Source organism: Oryctolagus cuniculus, chromosome 4 (assembly GCF_051225735.1).
Source record: "Oryctolagus cuniculus isolate XC-2025 breed Fujian yellow rabbit chromosome 4, ASM5122573v1, whole genome shotgun sequence".
Taxonomy (NCBI): Eukaryota; Metazoa; Chordata; class Mammalia; order Lagomorpha; family Leporidae; genus Oryctolagus; species Oryctolagus cuniculus.
In genome coordinates, this window is record NC_142870.1 from 4,760,313 (window position 1) to 4,787,981 (window position 27,669).

Here is a 27,669-nt window from a genome sequence, read left to right on the forward strand (position 1 = left end):
AGCTCATGGGGATTTGTCCCTACCGTGCACCTGGGAGACCAGGACTGATTTTCCTAAATTACAGGCCTGGACCACCCTGGCTGTTGTGAGCATCTGAGGAGTGAACCTGTAGATGGGAATTCATTCTCTCTCTCTCGCTCTTGCTCTCTCTCTCTCTCTCAAATATTTTTTTTTTGACAGGCAGAGTTAGACAGTGAGGGAGCGAGACAGAGAGAAAGGTCTTCCTTCCATTGGTTCACTCCCCAAATGGCCACCACGGCCGGCGCACTGCGCTGATCCAAAGCCAGGAGCCAGGTTCTTCCTCCTGTTCATGAGGGTGCAGGGGCCCAAGCACTTGGGCCATCCTCCACTGCACTCCCGGGCCACAGCAGAGAGCTGGACTGGAAGAGGAACAACCAGGACAGAATCCGGTGCCCCAACTGGGACTAGAACCCGGGGTGCTGGCGCCACAGGCGGAGGATTAGCCTAGTGAGCCATGGTGCCGGCTCTCAAATATTGTTTTAAAAACATTTATTTTGGGGCAAAAACTTTGAAATCCATAAACAGTTTTTTTAACAGTACACATTTTTCCATGAGCTTTTGGAGGACCCTTTATATAGAGATAAAGCTTTTATTTCTGTATTTTCTTGTATTTAAGAATATCGCTCCTTCATTTTGCCATATTTCAATGCCCTGATACATGTCAGAATAATTTAATTGACTTCTAGCCTTGTTGGAATACCATAACTACTTTGTTACACCCCTGTGTTTACTGTGACATATTTCAGCAACCTTAAAAAAATATGGCCACTTTAAGTCAGTTGTAATTACTAGTCAAGCTCATCAAATGGGATGACCTTTAGTAGCTCAAAGTCCTGGAAGATACTCTTCAAGTCAAGAAGCTGCTTTTTTTTTTTTTTTTTTTTTTGACAGGCAGAGTGGACAGTGAGAGAGAGAGAGACAGAGAGAAAGGTCTTCCTTTGCCGTTGGTTCACCCTCCAATGGCCGCCGTGGCCGGCGCACTGCGGCCGGCACACCACACTGATCCAAAGGCAGTAGCCAGGTGCTTCTCCTGGTCTCCCATGGGGTGCAGGGCCCAAGTACTTGGGCCATCCTCCACTGCACTCCCTGGCCACAGCAGAGAGCTGGCCTGGAAGAGGGGCAACCGGGACAGAATCCAGCGCCCCAACCGGGACTAGAACCCAGTGTGCCGGCACCGCTAGGTGGAGGATTAGCCTGTTGAGCCGTGGCGCCGGCCACAAGCTGCTCTTACTAGCAATCTTTGTCAAGAAGCTTATTTGAAAATTAATTTTAAGGTGCGTGTCTGCGGCGTTGTGATTCTTACTTATCCCTCTTTCAGCACAGCTGACATCTCCTCTGCTTGCAGTCACAGGACCTTGCTCTCATGCACAAGTGACATCATCACATCCCATCGGGGTGACAATTCTCTTCCCCCTTCCCCGCCCAAAGGAGCACAACCTGAGCTGTTTCCTTTTCTTGATGTCACGCTGACTCAGTGGCGTTCATGCAGTGTGAGGGAGACGGGTTAGCTTGGCTCACATTACACAGTCTTCCGTGGAAACAGCAGAGGAGTGACCTGCCCTACCCCCAGTCTGTGCTGACGCCATGTAAGCACAGAACCTCCATGGACTCTGTGTTTGCTCATCACTTTAAACTGGTAAAGGAACCCTGCTGGTCTCAGAGTCCTCCGATTATGGCTCTAAAGCACCTTCCCTTTTCATATGCTTGGAGACCAGACTCATCACACACACACACACACACACACACACACACTCCTTCCGCATGTCTCATGTCAAGCATCTCTGACAAGTTACAGCGGAACCGTTTTTATTCAAAGTGCCATGGAAGGAGTGGGTGTTTTAGCCTACTGGTAAGACACCCTCATCCCGCATTGGGTATTGGATTACTGGGGTTCGATTCCTGGCTCTGGCTCCCGATTCCAGCCTCCTGATAATGCAGAACCTGGGAGACAGTGGAGATGTCTCTAGTGGTTGGGTCTTTGCCACCCATTGAAGACAGATGGAGTTGTTTCTTCTCACCTTCAGCCTGGCTCAGCCCTGCCATCGTAGGCATTGGAGGAGTGAAGTCGTAGACGGGGACTTTCTCTCTCTCCCTCTCTCTGCCAGTCTCTTGCTCTTTCCTTGTCTCTTGGCCTGTCAAACAAATTAATACCATTTTAAATGTTGAATTTTATGATATAAAAAGGCATCCCAAACTCTAAGCATGTCATCTTGTCCCTCCCTTATGTCGACCTTGCAACTTTCCTACAGAAGACAGTAACAGTTCCTATTTCTCTACATTATAATTCTACAGTATTCCTTAGGGATATTTTTTCTTTCAATTTTTTTAATTGAAATACTTTTGTCTCCCATGTACATATTGGTGACTTTAAGCAATTTTAAGAAAAAGTAATTTCCTTTTTCTTTATGTTGTCAAGTGTATGGCTGTGTAGTACTTCCTACAATTTGGTAGCCTAAAATAAACATTCTAGATAAAAACTATCTAGTTTAGAAATCAGTATAGAAGAGATAGCTTCTCTTACCCCGATTTAGTCTATAGATGAGAGATAAAGAATATATTTCAATTCAGGACACAGGCTGGTCTTGGGGAACTGAATGAATAAAATAAAAATAAAAAGAGAGTTTTTAAGGTCGTGAGCAGCAATCTCAAAATTAAACCTTCAGACTGTTCTACCCTTGATTATGTATTCCTGGAAGGAGGCTGATCATCATGTGGGTAGGGGTCCAAGTGAATGAGAAGACAGCCACACGTCCCTTCCCTCTGCTCCACTCCACCATGAGCAGGAGGAGCGCAGACGGGCAGCGTGGTGCCCGGAGGCAGGGGCACGGGCAGCCCTGATTTTATCACTGATGCTGCAGCAAGGTTTTGCTTTTGATGAATCACACTCTGTCTCAAAAGTGTCTTCAGACTGGAAAGGCCTTCGAAAGCAGGTCCTGCTGAGCTGACTTTTCCCGTCATGAGATGAGAGGGATCGGGGAGAGGGGTGGGGGCAGAGATGGGGCCCGGGTACATCCCTCCCATTCAAGAGTTCCTGAAACAAAGCATTGTCACTGCCAGCAGAGGCCCGAGTTTCCAAGAGACAGATCTTGTGGAGTGTGGTGCCTTCTGCTCCATCCTGGAGGTAGAACAGTAGTTGGAGCCCAGGGGTCTTCTCACAGCAGTGTTCAGGAAAATTAACTCGGTCGAGGGTTATATGAGGGCAGTTGAAAACCTTCACGCAAAATGTGTATTAAGGCAAGCTCTGTGTGGACTCAAGTATTTTTTTTAACATTTTATTTATTCATTTGAGAGGCAGAGTTAACAGACAAAGAGAGGGAGAGAAAGAGAGAGAGAGAGGTCTTCTATCTCCTGATGCACTCTCCACATGGCTGCAGTGGCCGGAGCTGTGTCTATTGGAAGCCAGGATCCAGGAGCTTCCTCTGGGTCTCCCACGTGGGTGCAGGGGCCCAAGGACTTGGGCATCTTCCACTGCTTTCCCAGGCCATAGCAGAGAGCTGGGTCAGAAGTGGAACAGCCAGGACTCGAACCGGCGCCCATATGGGATGCCGGCCCTGCAGACAGAGACATAACCTACCACGCTACAGCTCTGGCCTCCTGGCTTCCAAAGTCATTTTGCATGAAAATAAACATGTTCAGATTCTATTTTCCATGCAGTAATTGAAATATCTCCTTGAGGTGGATTGCAGTGTAAAAGGAGATTTTTTTGGTTTGTTTTTTTAAACATAGGAAGACCACATAGTTCCCAGTTTAAAATGTCTCAATAAAAGGGTTTGTAGCACATTTGGAACAAAGGAACCCTGCACAGACATGCAAGGAATGACGTAGAGAAGGCAGAGTGGCCTCTGAGGCTGGTCGGAGGTGGAGAGAAATGTACACCCAGGAACGCCATCCTCCCTCTGAGTGGCTCACGGCTGTTGGTGCCGGGAGCAGGACTTGAAGGTGAAGTGTAGCTGTGGGAGGAACATGATGCTCTTGGTTTGGGAGGGGCATTTAGATGAAGCTATCAGCACTCAAGTGAACAAGCAGACATGAAACTTGAGAAGGAATTGGTGGCTGGAAACTTAGGCAAGGAGTCAACGCCTAGAACTGAGAGCTGGAGCCTTGGAGATATTTGGAAGGGGAAAGTGGGAGAGAGAAGGAGAAAGCAAGGCCACGGTGGACGGGGAGCAGACGTGACTGGGAAGAGCCGTACCCACCCACAGGAGTGGCCGAGCCACTCACCCAAGGTCTTCATCTCTTTCACACTTCATGTGTGATTCTTCAAACGCACGAGACACTCACTCTCATGTTCCCTTTGCCGTGGGTATCTGTGAGCTCTTGTAAACTCTCATAGGACAGTCTGTGTTTAAGATATTTTGGGGCCGATGCCGTGGCTCAATAGGCTAATCCTCTGCCTTGCGGCGCTGGCACATCGGGTTCTAGTCCAGGTCGGGGCGCCGGATTCTGTGCCGGTTGCCCCTCTTCCAGGCCAGCTCTCTGCTTTGGCCCAGGAGTGCAGTGGAGGATGGCCCAAGTGCTTGGGCCCTGCACCCCATGGGAGACCAGGAGAAGCACCTAGCTCCTGCCTTCGGATCAGCGCAGTGCGCCAGCCACAGCACGGCGGCCATTGGAGGGTGAACCAACGGCAAAGGAAGACCTTTCTCTCTGTCTCTCTCTCTCACTGTCCACTCTGCCTGTCAAATAAATAAATAAATTAATTAATTAAAATAAAAAGATATTTTGCCAGCTGACATTGTGGGGCAGTGGGTTAAGCTGCTGCCTGTGATGTGGGATCCTGTATGGACACCGGTTCGAGTCCCACTGCTCCAGCTCCCTGCACCTGGGAAAGCTGTAGAAGTGGCCCAAATGCTTGGGCCCCTGCCACTTTTCTAGGAGACTCTGATTGAATTGCGGGCCCCTGGCTTTGGCCTGGCCCTGCCCCAGCCATTGTGGCTATTTGGGGCGTGATTCTGTGTGTGTGTGTGTGTGTGTGTGTGTTTCCTGTCTCTGTAACTCTGCCTTTCAAGTGGATAAATAAATCTTTAAAAAAGGCTTCTTAAACACATTCCCATAAGCAAGCAGAGGTGGTGACAAAAGTTATTTGTGAGTTTTTTACTGGCCATTTAATTAACTTAGAAATAATATCAAATCATGTTTACCATATAAACATTTTATAATTTGAGTCTAATAATGAAAAGAAAAAACTGTAACGCTGCCTTGGCCATATTGGAATCTTTATCAAGTAAAATAAGGACAACGCATCTATGGGGGAACACTGCATGCATTAGGAAACATCAGAAACTAAAATGGCCCAGCGCTGCTACCCACCATAGCAGCTTCTGGGAAAAGATCTACTTTTCACAGCAGTGTCTGTGGGAGAGGTGTTCCTGTGACAGGCGGCCAAGCTACACTGCTGACTGACTGTGCTCAGCTCCAGTGGGAACTGAGAAATTTGGCCTATATGATTTTATCATAGGGGGACTGTTCTCAAAGAGCCAAAACATAAGGACGGGCGAGGGTGTGGAGAAAATCAAACCTGTGTACCCGGCTGGTGGGTAGGTCAATTGGTCCAGCTATGATGGACACCAGTATGGAGGTTCCTCAAAAAATTTAAATAGAACTACCATGATTCAGCAGTCCCATCCGGGGTATTTGTCCAGGAGAAATTAAATTAGTGGATAGTTCTGCACTCCACTTCTTGTAGCATTATGCTACAAGGTCTGGGGACAGCAACAGCGTCTGTGATAGACGAATGGACCAACAAAACTCGTTTTTCATCATGAACCGTTCTGCAAGTCACTTACAGAAACAAGGTAAAATATGGGAGATTTGGTGCAGCTGTTTGCTGTCTGTCCCTAATTTAGACTGTGGCCAGGGCCCAGCAGGCTCCAGACAAGAGGGGACCATGTGGATTGAGCACACTCTGTGCTGGGCTTGTGGTAGGAACCCCCTGCCAGCACTGCTCTGAGCCCTACAACCCTGTCACAAGGTCACACGCGAAAAAATGGATCCACAGAGCAAATTAAACTGGGTCAAGACAGCACCACCAATTCCCCAGGGATGACCAACTCCCCACCGTGAGTCCTCTGTATGTTCCACTCATTCCCTAGGAGAAATATGAGTACTAGACAACTTTTGAGGATAAAACATGGAAATATATTAGCCTAATTTCTCATTGTTGTTAAGAGTTTAGAAACAGCAAGACTCTGTGTTGATGTGGGGCCACATTCAACGGCTCTGGATCCCCCCAGAGAAAATCTCCCACCATTGTGTGGCATAAAATACACAAGCCTAACAGTAAGTGATAGCTAGCAGGTAGTATTTATACACCTCCTATAGGAAGGCTACGGCAAAATCGCATGCGCCTCTCATTTGGAGTTTCTGATCCTGTAGATGATGAGGTTTCTCTGTCAGAAAGACTGAGAGGATTTGCCTGATTTAAGGGATAATAATGAATCAGATAATCTGTCTCAGACAGGTGGCTCCACTCTCCCTGCATCATGAGAAGAGGCTGCTGGTCACTTGGTTTATATCTTGCCTCCATCTTTATATCTCTTATGCATATGAATTAAAAGACTCTAAGATTCTGAACCCGCTAAAAAACGCGTGAGTGTTTTATGCCACAGACTTGCAACTCTCAGCTGAAGCCCGTCACGCAGGTGCTGTGTGTGCTGCCTTCTTGGGTCTACTCATCATTTGCTCTTTTTTTTGGCGGGGGGGGGGCAGGCAGAGTTAGAGAGAGAGAAAGGTCTTCCTTCCATTGGTTCACCCCCCAAATGGGCGCTATGGCCAGCGCACTGCGCCAGGAGCCAGGCACTTCCTCCTGGTCTCCCATGCAGGTGCAGGGCCCAAGGACCTGGGCCATCCTCCACTGCACTCCTGGGCCACAGCAGAGAGCTGGCCTGGAAGAGGAGCAACCGGGACAGAACCAGCGCCCAAACTGGGACTAGAACCCGGTGTGCCGGCGCCACAAGGCGGAGGATTAGCCTAGTGAGCCGCGGCGCCGGCCATCATTTGCTCTTAATTCCTCACCCCGTGGGGCTCTGAGTGAGGTGTGCGAGACTGAGTGCCTTACTCCAAGATCTGTGAGCGAGGCATCAGAGGCACCGTCTTGATTTTCATCCGTGTTGCTCTATGTTTCCAGTTTCTTTTTTTTTTTTTTTTTTTTTTTTTTTTTTTTTTTGACAGGCAGAGTGGACAGTGAGAGAGAGACAGAGAGAGAAAGGTCTTCCTTTGCCGTTGGTTCACCCTCCAATGGCCGCCGCTGCAGCCGGCGCACCGCGCTGATCCTGGCAGGAGCCAGGAGCCAGGTGCTTTTCCTGGTCTCCCATGGGGTGCAGGGCCCAAGCACCTGGGCCATCCTCCACTGCACTCCCTGGCCATAGCAGAGAGCTGGCCTGGAAGAGGGGCGACCGGGACAGAATCCGGCGCCCCAACCGGGACTAGAACCCGGTGTGCCGGCGCCGCAAGGTGGAGGATTAGCCTATTGAGCCACGGCGCCGGCTTGTTTCCAGTTTCTGAAATTTATTCCTGTAATTTTAATTCTATGCCTTAGACTCCTCTAAGCCAGGGAGTTATCCATACCGTATTGGAGCCATGGGAGCCTGGGGTTCTGTGTTAGCATTGTTCTTAGCACTGATGCCTCTGTAGTTACTTCCGACTCCTGTTCTTGAACACAGGGTGCTCGTGACCCTCCTCTCCCTTGTGACTGTCTTCTGTTGTGAGGGGCGTTCTTATATTTCAGGATTAGTGACAGCCTAATCCTATACTGTTTTATCATTAAACAGCTGGGTCAACAGCTGTGCTGTCTTGACGTGAAGAATGAGAAGTCAGTCCCTCTATAGTACTCCTCCCTATTGTAGCTGATGGAGAAAAGAGTCCTTCCCCTTGCCCAGTAACCTTTCAAGTTAACACTTTTTTCTCATCCAAAAGACTTCTGAAAAAGAAGAAACCGATTCAGTTGCAAGTTCAGGTTCCTGCACCACTGTGCTCACTCATTCAGAACCCAGGTCGGAAGGCTTTATTTTACACGTAAGGAAACCGAGGCCTCGGAGGAGCTAGGGAACTACAGTAAGTAGCACAGCTGGACTCAACCGCAGGCAGCCTGGCTCCAACGTTCTCATCTCAGATAAATGATCCGCAGCTCCGATAAAAAAGCACCAAGCCCATAGCAAGTGTCAGGGTTTGTATAACACTGAGAGCCAGCTTTTATGTGTAAGAAACCAAGCAAGATGTATGATTTTTTTAAAAAATGAAATGTGGAAGCGTTTTAGTTGTCAGTGATATTTACATGTATAGGAAACACTGGTGCTGCTTGGAGTGAGATTTAAAGACACAGGCGCACCTGCTGTACAGCGCGGCACTCGGTGCAGCAAATTGTGGCTGCGGGTGAGCACACCTGCCTCTCACCTTGTGCAGGTGCCAGCACCAGGTGCAACCTCTTTTGCCCGGAACATCGAGTCAGCTCGCTGAGATCCCCAAAGCTCTCCCGTCACAGTGCTGCGAATCCATGATTGTGGCATAGACTTTGCTTGCTGGTGCTTTTTGCAGAATCTATTTGTTAGTTTTTTTTTTTTTTTTATTTCTCTGATGAGACCTAACGTGGACCACCTGCATACTCTGTGTCTTCTAGTGCTGGCTGCATTTGCAGCTCTGGGTTCTGGCTCCCAGGTGCCGCTAAGAGCAGATAGCTGTAGCCTCAAGGATATTAAGTAGCAGAAACAGCACATCATGCTCTGTGCTCTGTGGCAATGCACCTCCTACAACCGTGCATGAATGATCCACTGGGCGGGCGCTGGGATCCATGTTCATCACCGTGTGCCCGGCACAGACTGTTTTGGGAAGGACACACTAAGCACTCAATAAGCATTTGTTGATTGAATGAATGAATGAATGAATGGCTTTTTGTTCATATTTCTCAGCTGATCCCTTGCCTCTTTCCTGAGTTTGTGGTTAAAACTGATTAATAAACAGATTGTATGGTTTATTAACTTCATTCCATAAAACAGTACCTATTTTTATTAGGCTACTGTCTAATAGTCTGAGTTTGTACCCTTAGACCAAGCCTCTGAGTAAAAATAAAATTTAAAAAAATTGTTTTTCTTTAAAAAACAAATGCATGTCAAAAACACACATTCTCAACATGCAGATTCTGATATTAGCCAGTGGGATGTGGCTTGAACCTCAAACGAGTTTCAAGGTCAAGGGCACAAGAATGTCCCTGAGGGCCAGTGTCCTCATTTGCAGAGCGAGGCTCTCAATATAGACCCCTGAGGGATGCTGGGAAGAGCACATTAGTAACCTGACCTTGAGTGATAGGTAGGAGTCAAAGTCAGCTCCTCCGGCTCCGTTTTATTCTGTGCATGTCCCTAATTCGCTGGAGGCCATCTAGGGAGGCACTGAGGCCAGAGGACGAAGAGGAGCCATGTCCCTGCTGGCCAGGCTGCAGCCTCGTCCTCACTAGCATTGCAGCTCGACACAGCTGACAACTTGCCGTGAACCAGCTCATAACTTCAGGTTGTACACTCGGAATGTGTAGAATCAAGGGGTGAGAAGTGACGATGCGATCAGCCCAACATAAGTACGGCACGGAAGTGTTGCTCTTAGTGGGGTGAAGAAAAGATTTCTAACAATGGAGTTGGGATATTTGTGTCTTTAAAAGATTTAGGGCATGTGTGGGAGGGTATTTCCATAAGGTTGTGGAAAAACAGAATTTAAAGGTTTATTTTGGTTCAAAAGTTTTTGAAATCCATGCGTAGTTTTTTTCTAATGCACATTTTCATGAAATTTTTGAAAATCTTTTGTTGCAACAAAATAAATTTATCTTTCTAGAAACTACTTACTAATTTGAAATGCAGAGTTACAGAGAGAGACAGAGAGGGAGGAGGAGAGAGGAAAAGAGAAATCTTCCTTCTGCTGGTTCACTCCCCCAGCAGCCACAATGGCTGGGGCTAGGCCAGCCAAAGCCAGGAACTGAGAACGCCATCAACGTCTCCTGTGTTGGTGCAGGGCCCAGACCCCTGGGCCATCTTCCACTGCTTTTCCAGGCAGATTAGCAGGGAGCAGGAGTGGAAGTGGAGCAGGTGGGACTCGAACCAGTGCTCATATGTACAACTTAACTTACTGTGCTATGTTGGTTCCAATCTTTTAATTCTGCTTTCCACAGACTTGTTGAAGTACCTTCATATTTTCAAGGTATTGTACAGATGGAAGGCGAAATAAGAATTTGGGTGCTGTGATAAAAGCTTTTAAGGGGAAACCAAACCCAGATTCCTCTTCCACAGTATTTATGCTGCAAATTCACAGTCTGAAATGTTTCCCTTCAAAAATGATTGTTGAATTAAAAATCGGTCATGGAACTACATTACGTTAAGCTGACTTGCAGCAGCGCACATCGAGCCGTGCTTTTCGTTTCGAGAGACGAGCGAATGTAAGGAACCAGGAGCGACCTTGCTCTGCCGTCTCAGGCTCGTCCCTGTTGCTCAGTGCTGTGTACAGAGGTGAGGGGAGAAGAGCATGCAGAACGCATTCACGGTTGCTCTTATCTCTCCCTCTCTACTCTTTCCTGTCCTCCCAGTCCCGCCCTTTATCCAGCCTTTCGAGTTCCCGAGATTCTCCATCGGGCAGCGGGTCTTCATCCCCTGTGTCGTGGTCTCGGGGGATTTGCCCATCACCATCACCTGGCACAAGGATGGCCGGCCAATCCCCGCGAGCTTGGGCGTGACCATCGACAACATCGACTTCACCAGCTCCCTGAGGATCTCCAACCTGTCGCTGATGCACAACGGAAACTACACCTGCATCGCCCGCAACGAGGCGGCGGCCGTGGAACACCAGAGCCAGCTCATCGTGAGAGGTGAGCCCAGGGAGGCGGGAGGGGCTGGGAGGGAGTGTGCGGCCCAGAGAGAGCTGAGCTCCCTGATGTCTGAAGGTGGCGTAGCAGGAGATACGGTAATCAGAACCCATAGAGACTTGCTCTCATCCCTTTAAAAAACCATGCTGCTATGGAAACCAACCAGAATTCCCCTAAATTCCAAGCCAAGGTTTGACCTAAAATACGATGTTTCAGCTAAGAAATGTGTGAATGAAGAGGAGAGAGATGCGGTATTTCATTCATGGGCTTCTATCATCCACTAACTCTGTAGGCTTTTTCCTACACTTCCATCCACTAACTCTGTAGGCATTTATTTATTGTATTGTATTTATAATATTCCTTATCATTTAGATCACTGGTTTTTCTGAAAGATATCTGTCAGAGCCATAGGAGGGTGTTGCAGTTTTTGCCAAGAGTCATGAGACAAAATAGAAATTGTTTATATTTTTTTGTTTTAGTTTTTAAAATGTGGTTTTCCTTGCCTGTCTCTCCTATGTGACATGAAATCTTTGATTATGTGGGGGGAAGTTATTACAACATTTTTAAAATAAGCAGAGCATGGAAGTATTTATGGAAAAATCAACTTAAGAGGGTCCAACTTGTAGATCATACTGGCAATGGTACAAGGCAAACATCCCTCTTATTTAAAATCTTCATGCAAGTCACCCCATTCTCAGTAAGCTGTCCTGTGGATCAGCAACTGGCGCTCTCCGCTGTCTGTCAGAAGTGGATATTTGGGGGTTTTCTGCGTCCCCAAGAGGAGGTGGTACCCATCCCCCAGTGTAACATTCATCTACGTTGCCCAGATTGAAGATGAGTATGAACATGGGTTCTGGGTTCCCAGACACTGGGCTCCGTGGGGCTCCTCAGAGGGTGTGATCCCTGCTGTGCCCAGGTCAGCGGATTGGGGCAGACGTCCCCCCCCCCCCCCCGCCCGGAGCAGCGGATTCCAGGATTCCCACCTCAGTGTTCTGGGCACCCTTCCTTCCTCTCTGAGCAAACGGGCGCAACACAAGAAAGGAGTGCACAGCTAGAATCCAACTTGGTATTTCTGAAAGACAGCAACAAAAAAGTACCCAAAAATGAATCCGTAAGAAAACGGAGCTCCTGTCAGATACAACTAAAGACCCCCGTGACAGCCTTCTCGTTCTGCCTTGCTCATCTGAGTACAAGATTTGGGGCACTCAATGTTTTCTGCTATTTTGAAAAGACAAATGAAAATGGGAGCCAACCTGCCATGTTTCTCAAGCGTTTTCGTACGAGCAGACTTGCCCCTGGCATCGTCTGTGAAGGGCGAAACAGTCCGTCAGCCCGACTTTGATATGATCTGCTCTGAAGGATTCAGGTCAGGGACCATAAATGCGAGACCCAAACCCTACAGGGACGCCCTGTGTGTCACTTGCTCTTGCAGGAGAAGCAACCAGATTGAAGGTCGGATGAGCTAACACTGAGCCTCACTGTTGGGGAAACTGATCTGATCAGTGTGGCTCCTGGTGATAGGTCTGCAAATGGGTGGAGTTTATATTAAACCACTCAGCAGGGGAGGGAGCCTGGAGGCAAGCCTGCAAGAGTCAGCCGGGAGGAGCCGCGTGGGCAGCAGTGGCTCTTGTGTGGACCCAACGTGGGCAGCAGCGGCTCTGGTGTGGACCCGGCGTGGGGAGCAGCGGCTCTGGTGTGGACCCGGCGTGGGCAGCAGTGGCTCTGGTGTGGACCGGGCTGCAGAATCCCCGGGGGCATTGAAGGAAATGCTGAGAGGAATTTGCCCGTCCCAACCCAGATCAAGTCAATCTGGATGATTGGCCGTAGAGCCATCTCTCTCTCTCACCTCTCTTGGCAGTTGCTGGGTTCTTCATTTGTTACTTTGTTTTCCCATCCTAGTTAGTGAGTCCCTGTTCTGTTCTGCTACACGTTAGGATTGCATGGGGAGCTTGCATACAGCCCTCAGGTCCAGGCTGTAACCCACACTAGTGAAAACATCACCTACTTAGGTGGCATGAGGTACCAGAGACTTGGTAGAATAACTCAGTGATTCTAATATACAACCAAGTTGCCACCCTGGCGCCCTGGGTAACTTGACTGTGCAGCTATTTTTAAAGCCTGGGTTTTTAATGAATTAATTTATTTCTAAATGCAGAGAGAGACCATTAGCCAGGGCAGCATTGTGGCTAGATTTATCTCTTTAATTATCACACTAGCGGCTCTGTGACGCATGGTAGGGCTGGAAGGCAGGGACAGTGGTTAGGAGGCTGTCACAGAAGTTTAGGCAGAGAAAAATGCACTGGACAGAGGTAGCAACTGTGAAGCGGATGGGAAGCTGTTGCATTTGCCGTGTGTCTGGGAGCACAGGAGACACAATGTGTTTGCAGAGTGACGGACTGCAGAGGAATCACAGGTCACGCCCAGTAATGCAGCAGACTCAGATGTCTGCCGCAGAGGCTAAGAAGAAGCAAGAGGGAGAAAGGGAAAAGAAAGATGGCCGAAGGCAGCCCACGGTGTCAGCTTCCAGAATAAGAGGAGGGATGAGCAAGGAGACAGGGTGGGAAAAGGAGTGGCCAACAACATGGGAGGGATCCCAATGGCCTGTGGAGCTCTGGGTAGCAAAGCAGGAGGCCCAGCAAGGAAGAGGCGGTGATAAGGAGAAGTGGGTCACTGGTCCAGGAAGATGGATTTTGTCCGTGACCTTGAGCAGTGACCAACAGTGAGTGCTGGACGAGAGGAACTTGAGCAAAGACAGGGGGTGAATGTGCAGCAATTCAAGACAATTCCATGCTTCCCTACTTTTCAGGACTTCGGTATGATGGGGGGTGGGGGCACACATTGGAGAGGGGACGGTGCTGCTTTGAGCCCAGATGTTTAGCATCCACTTGTCTGCCTATGGGCATAAGCTAGCAGGGAGGGAAACACAGTGTGCCAGGACAGGGAAATCAGCAGAGCCCCGAAGTCCCTGAGGCCGAGGAGTGCCGTGGGGCTCCCTGCAGCATTGGGACGTATTCCTGGGAGTGCGGGAGCCATGGCGTGGGGCTCCGGGATGTACAGCCCGCAGGAATGATTAGAAATTGGAAATTGTAGGGGGCACCTTTTGTATCCAATAAGTGGAATGACAAAAAGAATGTATCTAATGGGACTGTTACAAAGTAGCTGGTATTTGATTTATCCTCATGCTATCAACAGTAAAATGAGACCAAAAAGATCTGTGAAAACGCTGTTTTCCACCAGTGGGACACACAGCACAGGGCTGTGATCCCTGATAGAAGGGAAGTGCGGGAGGTGAGCTCCAGATTCCCCAGGTGCCTACGCGGAGCACTGTCCAGATGACGGCAGAGGGGTGCAGAGTCCACCTGGATCACGGGGATGTTTCTGGGTGCAGAAAGCAGGATGAAAACCTTAGAGCTGCCGAGGGGACTGGACATGCCCGGGCAGGGTACCGGAGATTGGAGAGCAGTGCAGAGCAAGCTCTCCCCCTTTACAGCACGCAGCTGGGCACGATGCTCCACACGCAGGAGAAACTCCGTGAGATCTGGTAGAGGTTGCATGTGGCAGGTCGTGTTGGAGTTCTGAGTAGCCAGGATGCAGAGGCTGGGGAGTCAGCTGGACTCTCAGAAAGACCACACATTCACCACAGGGCTAACCCAGCCCTGGAAGAGTGGCTACCCTAGATTATCAAGGAGATTCTTGACGAAATGAAACTTCTCCACCAGTCAATTCGTTGTCTGCAAGAACAACACTGGCGATGATATTCAAAGGGAAGTCGACAAAATGCAGAATCTCAATAGCACAGCGCATCCACAGTGTACTTTGCACAATAAACAATTACTAGACACGAGAAGCGAGCAAACATGAACCATGAGCACGAGGGAACAGACATAATAGGAGAGAGACTGAAGGCAGAGATGTCGACATTAGCAAGGGTATAAGGCAGCTGTCTTAATGTTTTCCAGAATTCAAAGCTCTGGATGAACACAATGACTGAACGCATAGGAGATGCAAGAAGAGATATGTAAAATATTTTCAGAAAAGAAGCAAGGGCCACAGCAGGTCAAGCTGCCACCTGTGACGCTGGCATCTCATGAGAGCACTGGTTCATGTCCTGGCTGCTCTACTTCTGATCCAGCTCCCTGCTAATCTGGGAAAGCAGCAGAAGATGGCCCACATGCTTGGGTCTCTGACCTCCACATGCGAGACCCCAATGCAGTTCCTGGCTCCTGGCTTCTGCCTGACTCAACCTTAGTGGTTGTGGCCACTTGGGGAGTGAGCCAGTGGGCAGGAGCGCGCTCTCACTCTCTAATTCTGACTTTCAAATAAAAAAATAAATCTTAAAAAAAGTCTAGCAATAAACGAGTCTATGTTAAAAGCACCCAGAGCAATTAAGAAATTAAGACAGCTTCAGACAACTTGTCAGACACAATGGGAGCAGAAGAAAATGAACAGCACCTTTGAAGTGCACAAGACTCACCAGCCAAGGGCTCTACAGCCAACAAAATGCTTTCCCATATGCTCTGAAAATGAAGAAGAAATAAAGACATTTTCAGACAAGTGCAAGTTGAGAGGTCTAAGATTCAGTACAATAAAATAGTAGGTTGTTCTTCGAGTTAAAAGAAAATGATTCCAGGTGAGAATTTGGATAGAAAAATGAAGAGTCCTGAATATGACAAAATTATTGCTAAATATAGAAGACATTTTAATCTTATTTTATTTCCTTTAAAACAAATACCCAGATGTTTAAACAATAATAATGTATCATGCAATTTATAAAAGGCAAAAACAAAATACACAGCCATAAATGTACAAAGGACTAAAAGACAAAAAATGGAAGTTTATTATTGTAAGACTGTTTAAAAAATATACATGAAATAGTACAGTGTTATTTGAACATAGGCATTGGAAGTGAAATATGTGCAATGTAGACACAGCAATTTCAAAGATGCAACAGAGAAAATAAAACAGAATGGCAGCATGTGTGCAATCAACAATAAAAAAAGGTAGGAAAAGAGAAAAGGTTCACAAAAGGAGATGGAATATGAAGACGTGGTGAACCCAAACACAATCATATCCATATTTACACTAAGGGTAAGTAGACTAAATATATAAACCAAACAAATTGTCACTCTTAATAAAATATCCAGTATGAAGAATATGCTCTCCATGGCAAGCACACTTTAAATACGATGCTATCAACCGGTTAAAGATAAAACAATACGACATATCTATCATCATAAAAATCTTGATGGGCTGTGTGAATATTAGACAAAATAGACTTTGACACGACAAATATCAGAATGAATAAATAAGTGGATGTTATGATGATAAAATGATCAATTCATCAACAAGACATAAAAAGCTGACACGTGTATGCACTCGACAATAGAACTTCAACAGAAATGATGAAAAACTAGTAAAGCTGTAAAGAAAATGACAAAAAACAACAACAATCAGAACTCAACAATTCTTTCTTGGTAACTGATGGAATAAATCAACAGAAAATCAGTAGGATTGGAGAAGACTTGAACCACAATATTAAGCAATGCACTCAATTGATATTGTGGATATTTTACCCACTGACTGCACAACACACATGTTGGACTTCCTATCATCTGAATAATAAGAGAGTAAGTTCATGCATGCCATTTAAAGTCAGTAGATTTATCACAACATAATATTGCAATATATTGCACCCATAGGAAACCAGTATGAACACAGACCTCAAGGTAGCTCCTAAAGACATTAGTTAAAATGGATAATAAAGGAATATTATACCTTCATGCAAATACACTTGAGAATTCAGATCAAACGGTCAATGATTTGAAAACTCAAATTATCAAAATAGATGCAATATGAAACAGAAAATCTGAGCAGCCCTATATCAGTCAGAGAAATTAAATTTTTGTAGTCAAATTCTGTCACAATGAGGGTGGTTTGGAAGTCTCAAAGTGACTCTGTGAATTGCATGGGCAGAAGGAGTTCTGATCAGGGAAGATCATAGTTGTTCCATATATTCAATTAAGTCATATATTCAGATTTAAAGTCTTAATGGAAGGAATGAGCCCCATCAGCCTAGATATCTAAGTAGGCTTTAGAAAGAGTAAGACAAGCAGTGGCAGCAAGTGGATTTTCTGTTGGTAGGCCTCGGCCACGTTTCTGCTGGTTCGCTGTCCCTGCCACTGTGGGAAGATGACTGAATCTCCCTGGGCCTTTGCTTCCTCATCTGTAGAATGGGGCAGTAGTTGTGGCCTCAGCACGGGCATGAGCTGAGCTCTTCATTTGGTGAACTGAGGACAGAGCACTCAGGCTGTTTCCTGAGGTCAGTGGGGAGCCAGGCAAGACAGAGAGGCTGTGCCACGGTGAGGGTGTGTCCATTCGCTCGTGCTATGGACAAGAACTTGCCTGATGTAGGAATGGTGGGAACCATGAACCCCTTGAGTGGGGAAGACCAGTCGGGTAGCAGCTACTGAGCTGTGGCTCTGCAGATAGGAGAGCCAAGGAGACCCCTACTCACCTCCATATCCGACTCTCTGGATCCCTCCCTGACCCAGCTTGGATGCTTGCTAGCTGTGTGGCCCTGGGCGGATTCCTTAATCTCTCTTTTCCTCTGTGTTCTTATTCCTAAAACGGAATACTACTTAATAGGGGTTTTCTGATGAATTCATAAAATAAGTGACATATTTATCACTGTGTCTAGCATGTGATCAGTACTCCATGGGTGGTGAGATCTGCTTCCCCTCTTCCCTCCCTGTTCCCCCTCCCCCCTCCCCCCTCCCCCCTCCCTCCTCCCTCCTCCTCCTCCTCTTCCTTCCCTCCCTCCCTCCCTCCATCCTCCCTCCTTTCCCTCCTCCCTCCTTCCCTCCCTCCCTCCTTCCTCTCATATCTACATAACTTGGGAACATGAAAGAGAACATACTCTGTAGAAAAGGCCATGTGGTCATCCAACAATGAGTCAGCTCATCAGAATGGTAGCCTTGCAGATACGTCAAAAAGACAAAAGTATGATACGTTTTTGAATAAACTGTTGGCACTGGTGATACATTGCCTGTCAGGAATGGAGTTGATAATTAAGAAATTTAAGCTGAGACATAGAATAAGTGGATGATAGAAATGGAATTTGGAGACCCAGTTCCTAGTTATGTGGTACATCAATCTTATGCCCCTGGGTCATTGCAAAACAGTGCATTTTGAAATAACCTAGGTCACTGGGAAGATTTCTGAAGGCTAAATTCACAATCAATTAGCTTTTTCATAAGGGAAATTTAACAAACAAACAAAGGAAAACTCCCCTAGCTCTTCCCCCAGATTGAATGACAGCGGAGCCAAGGCCATGCTCAACCTTGGTGTCCGAGAAGCCGTCTTGGAGGAGGACAGTACTATACTTAGTGACAGACTACACCCATCTGGGGCTCCTGTTCCTCACAGGAAAGACGCCCAGGCCATGATTCCTCTCTGTGATCCCTAGGGAGGTAATTGCTCTGTGCTTCTGTCTTCTGGTGGATCAGCTGTGTGTGGCTCTGATGGTGAGCTGCACTTAGAGAGGCAAGCGCACTCTCTGAAAGACCTGCCACAGGTCTTCAGTTCACAGGAGAATGAAGATCACCTCAGCTCACTATATCATGCGTATGTTATTGGTGAGATTGCTGATGTGCTAGTCCCCTCTTTCTTTCTTTCAACATGTATTAAACATTACTTTGTGGTAAATGCTGTTCTGGGGATATCACAATGATCAAACAGACGGAGTTCCTGCCCCCTAGGGCCCAACTTCCAGCCTAGGAGGGAGATGATGGGTGACGATGCCAGGAGTTGGCTAGGACTGTGAGAAGTACACCCTGGCTCCGAGGGTTGAAGGGGCTTGCTGTAGAAATGGCTGTATAGGTCTTACGGACAGGGCTAGTCTTTCTGAAAATACATTTAAGCAGACACTTGGCCAGAGAGAGGGGTGAGCCACAGAAGTTATAGGAGGTGAGGTCCAGGCAGAGAGACCAAGATGTACACAGACTCTGAGCCAGGGAGAGTTCTGTGTGTTCTAAGACAACAGGGACTGGCATGCCCACCAATCAGCAAGACAGGAGGGACCCCCAAAGGCAGAGCAGTGGGCAGGGCCTCTTCTCCAGGGGGAAGGAACGCAGTGGGTTCTAGTCTGCAGTGTCCTGAATTAAATCTTCCCCGGATCCTGACTTCTCTCCATCCCGTGGAGAAGGGGGAGGTTTATCTTCCTCCCACCCCCACCTAAGAGTTTCTAGTGGTTTTACCTCCCATAAAACCAAATCCCGGCTGGCGCCGTGGCTCACTAGGCTGATCCTTTCTGCGACGCCGGTACTCCGGGTTCTGGTCCTGTTTGGGGTGCCGGTTCTGTCCCGGTTGCCCCTCTTCCAGTCCAGCTCTCTGCTGTGGCCTGGGAGGGCAGTGGAGGATGGCCCAAGTGCTTGGGCCCTGCACCCCATGGGAGACCAGGCTCCTGGCTTCAGATCCACGCAGCGCCTGCTGTGGTGGCCATTTGGGGAGTGAACCAATGGAAGGCTCTGTCTCTCTCTCTCTCACTGTTTAACTCTGCCTGTCAAAAACAAAAAACAACAAAAAACAAACAAACAAAAACAAAAAAACCAAATCCCTGTCCCTCTTCCTGGCTAGGAAGCTCTACACCCACAGAAACTAAGCCCCAGGAGTTCCAACCATAAACCCTGCACCACACCCCAGCAGAAAGGCACGCTACCATCCCTGCCTTAACCACAACAGTTACGCAGATACTTGGGTCAAGCCAAAGATCCCTGCATTTTAAACAACCCTCACTGTAGGCCACACTAGAAGGAAACTTTCCCCAAGGAACTCCTCTGAGGCTGCACAAAGCCTGTGCGAATCTCATGCCAGGATCTGGGTCTCTGGGAATGAATAAATAATGTGGAATATAAATATTTACAGCACTCCTTCTCTCCTTTGGGGAGACAGGAGTGCTGGGTAATTGTGCATGTAATTGTGTAATTGTGACTCGGAGAAATGTGTGGGGAAATGGTTTCCATTTGCCTCTCGAGGATGTGCTGGAACTGTGGGTTGAACCCGTTTCTCCATCTCTGTAATCGCTCCTCGTCCCCATGGGGAAAATCACTTTGTGGGAAAACCAACTCTTTTGGCAAGCATGCTTATTATGACATACCAAAGTGTTGTACAAATAAGACATAAAATATAGTTTTATAAAAAGGGAAACAGCGAACGTTAGGGAATCATGCACCCAGATTGCCTTCAGAGTTCTGTCTTTATCCTAAGTTTAGCCCAAATCGCTACAGTTCCAGAAGCTAAAGATCCCCCCATTGTGTGTTCTGTATCTCAGGGCAGAATCCTCCGGGTCTCTCTCTGTTGGTCTCTCTCAGCTGCTGCTTCTTTGGGGCCCATCTTGCTCAGAGACCTGGGGGTGTGAGGGGTCCCCTGATCTGAGCTATAACTTGGCAATGCTCCGTTTCCCTGTTCTGTAAAGCTGGGATGACCATGCCATTCCTTTATTTGTCCAGCCAGCAGAGATGTGCAGGTGTTTCTCTGCTCCAGCCGTGTGCTAAGTGCTGAGCCGTATGGTCTGTGGGGAAGGAACTGCTCTTACTCTACAGCCTCGTGTGGGGTACAGGCAATTGGACATGCAGAGCATGAGCTGTGTGAAGACTGCGCCAGGACAACAGAGGCATCAGGGAAGCACCGGTCTCGTCTGCAGCCTCAGAGAAGCACCTCGGCCCCAGCGAGTTTTCACCAGAGATGTCAACAATTACAAGTGGGGACTCGATGACAGAGATGGGGAAGCGAGTGGTAATCCAGCAGCAAGAGCGATGCTGAGTGTGGAGAACAGACAGGCTTTAGAATGGCTGGAGCAAAACCTGCCACAGGAGAATGCCAGCATTGGAACTGGAGGCCACGGACTCGACTCACTGGCCGTCTTCAAATCCTGGGGAGTGCACCGTGTGAGGGGCGGTGCGTGTGCACGATGATTTGCACTGAGCAGGGAACACACGCTGTCTGGAAGGATCCTGCGAATCCCTGTGTGGAGAATGGAGTCAAGGGACGCGCTGGTAGCAGAGAGGCCAGTGAGGAGTCTCACTGAGAACCCAGATAAGAGGCCATACGGAGCTTGTCCTGGCTTGTGTCCCCTTGAGAACAGATGCCAAGGGACAGTTAGCTGTAGATCACTTGCCTGGGTGTAATTTCTCATTCCCAGAGTCACAGAATGGGAAAGAATTTGATCCTGAAGGGCAGAAAAAAGTGTGTCCAAGTTGCTTTCCTGAGGGAGTTACTGCTATGGTGAGTGGGGAGTCCCCTCCTGCTGGGAGCCATCTGAGACTTCACAGAACACAGTGGTCCTCAGCGCGTGACCTCTGGTCCAGCAGCCTCCAGCACCATCTCGGGCATTCCTTAGAAAGGCACCGTGTGGGATCCCACTGCAGAGCTCCTGAGTCACGGGTCCCTGCCTTCATCAGCTCTTCCGGTGGCTCTGGGGCTGGCACAGGCTGGAACCTGCCACAGAAGTGTCCCCTGGGGTGCAGGATGGGAGGCAGAGCGGCTGCACCTGGCTCTCGGCCCTCAGCGGTGGACAGTTACTTCTGGTGTTTATGAGTTGTACCAGTGACAGCGAGAAGAGATTCCTGACATCAGAGGAGGCCTGAGACAGTGGAGAGAGAGGAAGAGGGAGAGAAAGGGAGAGAAGGAGGGAGAGGGAGAGGGAGAGAAAGAGGGTGAGAGAGGGAGAGGGAAAGGGGGGGGGAGGGGGAGGGAGAGAGACCAACCTCTGCCCTTAGTACAACATCCCAGCTGTCTTGCCCACTGGTACTGAATCCAAATGAGCCCAGTACATGAGGATGGAGATGAAGAGACTGGGGGTTGTGGGATACATTTTCAAGGAAGCATCGTCACCACCTGACACCGTGAGATGCTAGAGTGGGGTCTTTGGTGGAACAAGTACCATTTTGGAGGCTTGAGTGTGTGGCATTTGTGAAGTATCTAGTTATCTGTGAGACTTGGTCTACACACAAAGGAAAGATTAAAGCCATCGGCGTGTTGAGAGTGGGCTACACAACTCAGGAGGCAGATTGAGTAAGAGGTGAAGGAGGTTAGGGAAGAAACGCACAGAAGTGAGTGAGTAACAGTGGGAAGTCCTCTCTAATAAGCAAGAAATAAGAATTATCTTGAAGAGAATTCAAGGAGGGGCAAAGGGGGTGACCTGGAGTGCCTGCAGCACACTGGGTTCTCAGCTACTGTTCACTTTTATTGCTGAATGACTCAGCGGGGGACTCCTGCTTTGCCCAGAACCATATCTTGGCCTGTTATTTTGCAGAAAAAAAAAAAAAAAAACTTCCGGATCAGGCAGTAGCTAATTCTTTCTCAAAGATCTTCACTACTTTTAATAAACTCATTTACTTAAGAAAAAATACTGGGAATGTGTCTGTCCCTAAAGAGATTGGCTATGCTCAGTGCTTAGAGGATGTGAGATTGCAAGTTAAGCTTTGCTTCCCCATTTTTCATCCTCTGAGACTTCGGGCTGATCCGACATGACACTGCCGATATTTCAGTGGGATAGAAATCCCCCAAGGCCATAGGTCTTTTTTCTTATTCTCGAGGTTAACGAAGGAACCCAGGAAACTTCTCCCAGGACTCAGCTCCTACATCCTTGCTTGGCAAAATTGAATCCACGCATAAATTCACTTGTGTGGGAGCTAAGTGGGCCTAGTCTCATGTATGGTTGCTTTGGGTACCAGCAAACCTCCCAGTGCAGAATTATTCTGGTAACTCTAAAGTTCACTTTCACTAAAAGAGCCGACTCACTGCCTGTCCGTGAGAAGAAACCATTTGGATACTTAAGTTGGTGATGGTCTTCCGTCAACTTTTGAAGAGAAAGTGTATCACCCAGAGCTCTCTTTTTTACAAAGTGTCAGAATTCGCTTATTCACTTAGTCATGTTTTTCAAGGCGATCTCAACTTGCATGATATATGCACTTAAAGTCAAATAACTGAGCTGCGAATTGTACCCTTCACATTTCAAAAACACACTTATTTCTGAAACTTCTTGGTTAGGATTTCACATGAGCACGGACCAGTGTGGGTCTCTGAAGGGAGAGTCCCAGTCGGAGAACAAAGGGTGCACTTGGGGGGCCCTGGCTGCACCTCCCAGTGTCTGGAAGAGCTGTCAGTAATGGCACAGTAGAACCATTGTACGAGTTCAGCAGCTGTTTTCATCTGTATTTACCTTATACTTTTAAAAAAAGATTTAGTTATTTACTTGAAAGTCAGAGTTACACAGAGAGAGAAGGAGAGGCAGAGAGAGAGAGAGGTCTTCCATCTGCTGGTTCACTCCCCAGATGGCTGCAATGGCTAGAGCTGTGCCGATCTGAAGCCTGGAGCCAGGAGCCTCCTCTGGGTCTCCCTCGTGGGTGCAGGGGCCCAAGGACTTGGGCCATCATCTACTGCTTCCCAGGCCACAGCAGAGAGCTGGATCGGAAGTGGAGCAGCCGGGATGTGAACCAGCGCCCATGTGGGATGCTGGCACTGCAGGCAGCAGCTTTACCCACTGCACCACAGCACCAGCCCCTACCTTATGCTTTCAATATGCCAATGGTCATTCCCCATACAAACTTCTGATGAATTTTTAAGTAACATCACTTTGGCTTTAAACCAAGTTGAGGGGAAGGGTTGTGGGTCAATTATAATTGGACATTTTCCCAGAGGAACTATAAGATTGGTGACCTTGTCCATTTGACGGGGGGGTTTCTTGCTCTTACGAGAACTGGAGTCAAATGGAGCATGGCAGGTAGATGCCTAAAAATTTGCCTCCCACCCAGGGAGATTGATTCTGAGTTGATTTTGTGAACCTTGTAATCTTCCCTTGAAGTTGACTGACTGTCTTTACTAGGAAACTTTGCTCTATATAATATCTAACATTTTTCCTAGAAATTACTTCACCCTAAGAATTCATTCCATAATATTTTATTTTATTTTATTTTATTTTATTTTATTTTATTTTATTTTATTTTATTTTATTTTTGACAGGCAGAGTTAGAGAGTGAGAGAGAGAGACAGAGAGAAAGGTCTTCCATCCTTTGGTTCACCCCCAAATGGCTGCTATGGCTGGCGTGCTGCGCCAATCCGAAGCCAGGAGCCAGGAGCCTGGTCTCCCATGCAGGTGCAGGGACCAAGGACTTGGGCCATCCTCCACTGCCTTCCCAGGCCACAGCAGAGAGCTGGACTGGAAAAGGAACAACCGGGACAGAACCCGGCGCCCGAACCCGGGGTGCCGGTGCCACAGGTGGAGGATTAGCCTAGTGAGCCATGGCACCAGCCAATATTTTATTTTAAATATAGTTTATTGACTATGTGTGTCTCAGAATACCAGCCACGTGCAGAAATAGTACTTACCGGGTAAGCAGTATCCCAGAGACCCATTGGCTGGGTGCATTGTGTGTTTCATTTGCAAGTTGAGAACTTTGCTCATTAAGGATGCCTCAAAGCCTGACATATCTACGCTTGCTAAATTAACCAATACTCCTACTGCACTTAATACCTCCCAACTGCTGTTATGAGAACTTTCCAATCTCAGTTCACACCGTCCTTACATAAACCTGGGAAACTGGTAGTGCAATTATCCCCAGTTTGCATATAAAGAAAATGAGGCCAAGAGACACCGCATAACTTGTACAGTGCCCGTCTGCAGCAAGTGGTAGAGCTGGGGCCAGGGGGTGGGGGGGCTCCCTCTTCCTGTGAACTTGATCGAGTTTCCTGCTCCCTGATTATTCCGTGGCCAAAATGCCTCTTGCAATGGCTCTTAATTTTAACATGCTCCTGAGCCCCTTTCTAACCCAGAACCAGACCTTCCCCCCAGGGCACTGTGTGTGGTGGCTGGAATCCCCCTCTGTCTGCAGCACGCATTTCTGTCTCTGGGACTCTAGATGTCACGGGCAGCCGTCCGCCTTGCCAGAAACGGGGGCAGGGAAGGGAGCATGTAATATATGCCAATGCCCCACCTCCTCCCACATCAACTGTGGCTGCCCTGTTGAAGTCGCCATAACGTAGCTCTGACCTGCGGCCAAGATCCAGGGATCACAACCCTCCCGGATGCCCCCTTCCCTAGGGTGCGCACTTCTCATTGCGACCCAAAGACTCTTGAGATTGTCAGAGCTTAAGTCGAAGCTTTTGTGCTGCTGCTTGGCAGGTGGGTTTATAGCAGGGTGCCTGTGAGGGTTTTAGTTAGAGACAGGGCTTCCCGGCTCCTCACAATTCACCGATGAGCAGCAGGGGCACTGTCCGGTCTTCGCGTTGCCTGACTCCCGCTGATTTCCGTAGTGCCCCATTGGCCTGGAGTGGTGCTGACGGCAGGGGTGAGGGTCGTTCCAGCCTCATGGGGTCTTTGGAAAGACTCCATGCCCATGCTGTGTTTATTATTGCTTGTACGGAGTGCCCGTTCATTCTCCCTGCATCTCCACTGGGAGGAGAAATGGACCCCAAGTGCTTGGAAGAGTTTGCGCCCAAGAGGAACACTTATCCTTGATAATTGCTACTTGAGGAGCACACATCTGTTTAATGTGTTCTTTAAATGCTGGTGATGATTCTGTTCTCCCTGGAATGAATTCCTGAAGATCTTGGAGAACACTAATCAAAAGCGAGATGTTAGCTGGCCCTGGTTTAATCAAACGCCCACACTTGAGGGGCACGTTTTCCCCAATACAATTCGCTTTCCTCTACCGAGCCTCATTGGTAGGAAGAAGAAAAATCCTCCATGCCAATATTGCTTCTTTTATTTGTCCCAAGCTACAAACACTGTTCATTTCTGCACATATGGGGCCATTTCAAATGGCTCATGGGAAAATGAAATTAAAAAAATAAGTTTGCTTTGTTGCAAAATTTTTTTGAAGTCCACACATGTTTTTTGTCCCTATAATATGCATTTCTGGCACTTTTTGAAGTCTCCTCCATGTCAAGCATTTTTGTATTTTAATGTTCATTAAAATTATTCAGGTTCTTAAAGTGACACCTCTCATGGGTCACAATTCTTCTCTCCTTCCAGTTCCTCCCAAGTTCGTGGTTCAGCCGCGGGACCAGGATGGGATTTATGGCAAAGCTGTCATCCTCAATTGCTCAGCAGAGGGTTACCCGGTACCCACCATCGTCTGGAAATTCTCTAAAGGTAGGAAGTCACGGGATGTGCTTGAGCCCTGTGCTCTAAAGGGTCTGGTGCTTCCAGAGATGTTTCTTGCAAATGGATACGTCTTGCCGTCTCCTGCAAACCCACGTTCCCACATCCACCCTGGTGCCTCCATTCACATCAGGACGGCATCTAGGGAGTGGGTTACCCAGGTGGGTTAGTCCAGTACCTGGGAAACTGCACACGTGCCCACCTGTCTTAGGTGACCAGGGTCTGCTCCCAGACTGCTGCAAGCCTGCGTATGTCAGGGTGCAGCTGTGAACTGTCAGAATGACTCTGGGAAAATTGCTTCCCCAATACGTAACCAATTGCGAGTAAGTGGTTTGATAAAGTTGGAGAGACCTGGTTACTTTAGAAAACACAAGTCACGTGTCTCCTTGGTGTGCTGTTTGTAGAAACAACACATCCTGTGTCGATTTGGGGGGGCCGATATTCCCCACTTCCACTCTGACCCACACCTCTATTTCAAAGTCAGGGGGAGAGTCCACCTGCTTTAGATGATGCCGTAGCAGGAAATAGACAGAAATCTGGAGTGTGGAAGCTAATGGTAGAACCATTTTAGTCACTGGGAAAATAATTTGTGTTCACCATCCTGTCTTCTCTGGCAAAGGTTCCTCAACTGTATTTGTAAGTATATCCAAAGTTCCTCATTTTCTCATTCATGCGTCTTTCTTTTTTCAAGATTTATTTTACTTATTTGAAAGGCAGAGTGACAGAGAGAGAGAAAAGGAGGGAGAGATTTTCCATCCACTGGTTCACTCCCTACATGGCTGCAACAGGCAGAGCTGAGCCAGGTCGAAGCCAGGAGCCTGGAATTCTCTGTGGGCCTGAGTTATGGGTGACAAGGGTCCAGACACGTGGGCCACTTCTGCCTCTTTTGCAGGCTCATTAGCAGAGAGCTGAACTGGAAGTGGCGGAGCCAAAACTCAAACTCTCATTCTGATAGGGGATGCCAGCACTGCAGGCCGTGGCTTAATTCACTCTTCCGTAATACAAGTGCCTCATTCATCTTATTAATTTATTTATCAAACAGTGAGGGCCCAGTTTAAGGGAGAGAAAAAATTTTGAAAGCCATGCAAATGACAGATCTTCAAAAATTTCATGAAAGACACCTATCATGAATAAAACCATGTATTCCTTCAAAAGTATTCCTTCATTGAAAATAAACTTATCTTTTAGTTCCATTTTTCCACAAACCTTGTGAGGTACCCCTTCTATTCTAGTGATCTCCACTGATCATATCTTCTCTTCTCCCAAGAAACTAAGGGCCACTGTATATGTTTTGTTTATCTATTTGTATTTTCATTACTATAAAGAGAACAGATCTCCTGTATTTCAGAGGTACAATTCTAAGAAGACAATCATATTACCCGCACAATTTAGTTGTTCTGAGCTATCATATTTGTTTCTCTTTTTTTAAAAAAGATTTATTTATTTTGAAAATCAGAGTTGAAGAGAGAGAGGGAGAGAGAGAAAGAAAGAGAGAGAGAGAGAAAGAGAGAGAGAGAGAGATCTTTCATTCTTTGGTTTACTCCACAACTAGCTACAACAGCAGGGCTAAGCCAGGCCGAAGCCAGGAGCCAGGAGCTTCATCCAGGTCTCCATAATGGGTGTGGGAGCCCAAATCCTTGGGTCATCTTCTACCACT

The 27,669-nt window shown here is 47.7% G+C and overlaps 1 protein-coding gene across 3 annotated transcripts in view; it reads left to right on the forward strand.

Moving 5' to 3' along the window:
• The window catches only part of DSCAM (DS cell adhesion molecule), a 718,036-nt gene that overhangs the window by 441,466 nt on the left and 248,901 nt on the right, over nt 1-27,669 (forward strand). For all 3 annotated transcript variants that reach the window (XM_089330520.1, XM_070071799.2, XM_089330521.1), the window contains exons 9-10: nt 10,577-10,855; nt 25,884-26,003. In XM_089330520.1, coding sequence (XP_089186646.1) covers nt 10,577-10,855; nt 25,884-26,003 — 399 coding nt within the window. The remainder of the gene's footprint in view (nt 1-10,576; nt 10,856-25,883; nt 26,004-27,669) is intronic.